Source organism: Nanorana parkeri, unplaced genomic scaffold (assembly GCF_000935625.1).
Source record: "Nanorana parkeri isolate BGI_ZX_2015 unplaced genomic scaffold, ASM93562v1 scaffold293, whole genome shotgun sequence".
Taxonomy (NCBI): domain Eukaryota; kingdom Metazoa; phylum Chordata; class Amphibia; order Anura; family Dicroglossidae; genus Nanorana; species Nanorana parkeri.
Window position 1 is genome coordinate 1,008,154 of NW_017306561.1, and position 1,992 is coordinate 1,010,145.

At 38.9% G+C, this 1,992-nt stretch overlaps 1 protein-coding gene across 1 annotated transcript in view; it reads left to right on the forward strand.

Annotated features, from left to right (window-relative positions):
• The window catches only part of AKAP10 (A-kinase anchoring protein 10), a 39,919-nt gene that overhangs the window by 18,546 nt on the left and 19,381 nt on the right, over positions 1-1,992 (forward strand). Inside the window, exon 4 of the mRNA XM_018557636.1 lies at positions 987-1,538. Coding sequence (XP_018413138.1) covers positions 987-1,538 — 552 coding nt within the window. The remainder of the gene's footprint in view (positions 1-986; positions 1,539-1,992) is intronic.

Below are 1,992 nucleotides of genomic sequence, written 5' to 3' on the forward strand. Positions count from 1 at the left end.
CGCTACACATGTTGGGTATCGCCGCGCACGCTGGAGTGAGAGCAATAGTTCTAGGGCCAGTATTTTGGGGTATCTCTAAATTGATGACCTGTGGGGGCTTTTAAAGCGTCTTCTATGGACTTTTTGGGGTACTGGGGTTTTTCGCCGTTTTACGGATGCACGCAATTTGTAACCTGGGCATGTTGGGTATCGTTTTACTCGTTGTAACCTAATCTTTTATATTTCATTAAAAAAATGGGTATTTTGTTGTGTTTTGGGGCATTTAATTAAATTTTTCACTAAATATTGGGGTTTAATAAGGAGTTGCGCTAATATTGCGCAACATAAAAATTTGCAACTACCACCATTTTATTCTATAGGGTCTTGGCATTATAATGTTGGGGGGTTTTAAGTAATTTTCAGGCCTAAAATTTGGAATATAACATGGGTACAAAAAAATGAAAAAAAGGCCTCAGTCATGAAGGGGTTAATATTTCCATGTCAGTGCACCTCTTTAAATATATATCTATATATAGATATATATTAGAGGTGCACCGACATGGACATTTTTAGAAACAAAACCGAAATACAAAAAATTGTCAGAGATATTACACACACATGCATTGAATATACACAGTCTGTTAGGTCACTCACAGGACCAGACAATGACATTTACAGCAGACTGCTGTTATAATTTGTAATCTAATGTTCTGACAAGGTTTAGCTAACCTATCTCAAGGCAGTTCTAGATCAGACCATTGGTCAGCCAACCTAAAACTGATCTATCATTTATGATTAGATACCTGTAAGTTGAATCACAGATATATTATAGAATAGCTCACCATACCTGTTGCTACCTTTTTTGTTTGTTGTGGAGCACCAAGGTGTTTACTTAGAATGGAGCGCTGATACCACCTACCTTTGCCTAAATTATTTTTTTTGAGTGGCCTAAAAATGCGTGTGTATTTCTTGTCTTTTTTTTAATTAATCTTTCTTCATCTTTGTAGGTCGATCTTGTCTGAATTATGAATCCCAAGATGCAAAGTCTAGCCTTTCAAAGACTCTGGCACAGGTGCTACAAGACAATGTGGCCCTCCCTTATTTTATCCAATTTATGGAACTCCGCAGAATGGAACATTTAGTAAAGTTCTGGCTGGAGTCTAAGAGTTTTAATTCCACTACCTGGTCCCGAATACGAGCATACAGTTTAAACACAGTCAAGCACAGCTCCCTGGCAGAACCAGTATCTCCTGCTCCTAAACGGCCAGACTTGTCTGCAGCTTCATCACTGGCGTCAGCTGATAAACAAGCTCAAGATTCTTCAAAAGTTCCACAGCACACATCTAGGTTAAAAGGACTGAATTCTCCTGCAAAGCAGGGCAGTACTTCAAATCATTTGCAGGCAAAACAGAAAGTTGGAAGAGCGCCGGCCATCCAGTTAGAACTCTGCACAGATCAAACATTACCCTCGCATGAGCAGTCTTCCGTGCTTAATCCATCAAACAGAGACAGCCCGGCAGATGAAGGACTGAAAGACATGTCACAAAAACTAATGAAGAGTAAGTTATCTATTTGCAGATTTGTAAATGGTTTCTCTGGGCAAAGCTGAACATTACAACAACCGAATTTTCCGAAATCTGTGTGCAGAGCCTAAATTTGCTAGCAGTCTATGGGGCTGATTTACTACCAGAATGTTCACTTGGTAAATCAAGTGAAGCTGTGTTGGTTTTAAATACCCAGCCATGCAAAAGGGAAATGGGGAAAAATAGTATTTATTTATTTCACATTATTGCATGATTAAAGAACAACTGTCATGATCGTGAAAAAACTAAATATAGGTCAGCAGGGTTAAAATTCAAACAGTGTATGGCCAACTTTTGCATATATCAATATCCATTGATATATGCAAAAAAAGTGAGGGTTTAATAACCCTTCAAGGTGTAAGTATGGGAAAATGACATGTACAGTGGCTTGCAAAAGTAATCCATCGCCCCCCCCCCCCCCTTGGCATTT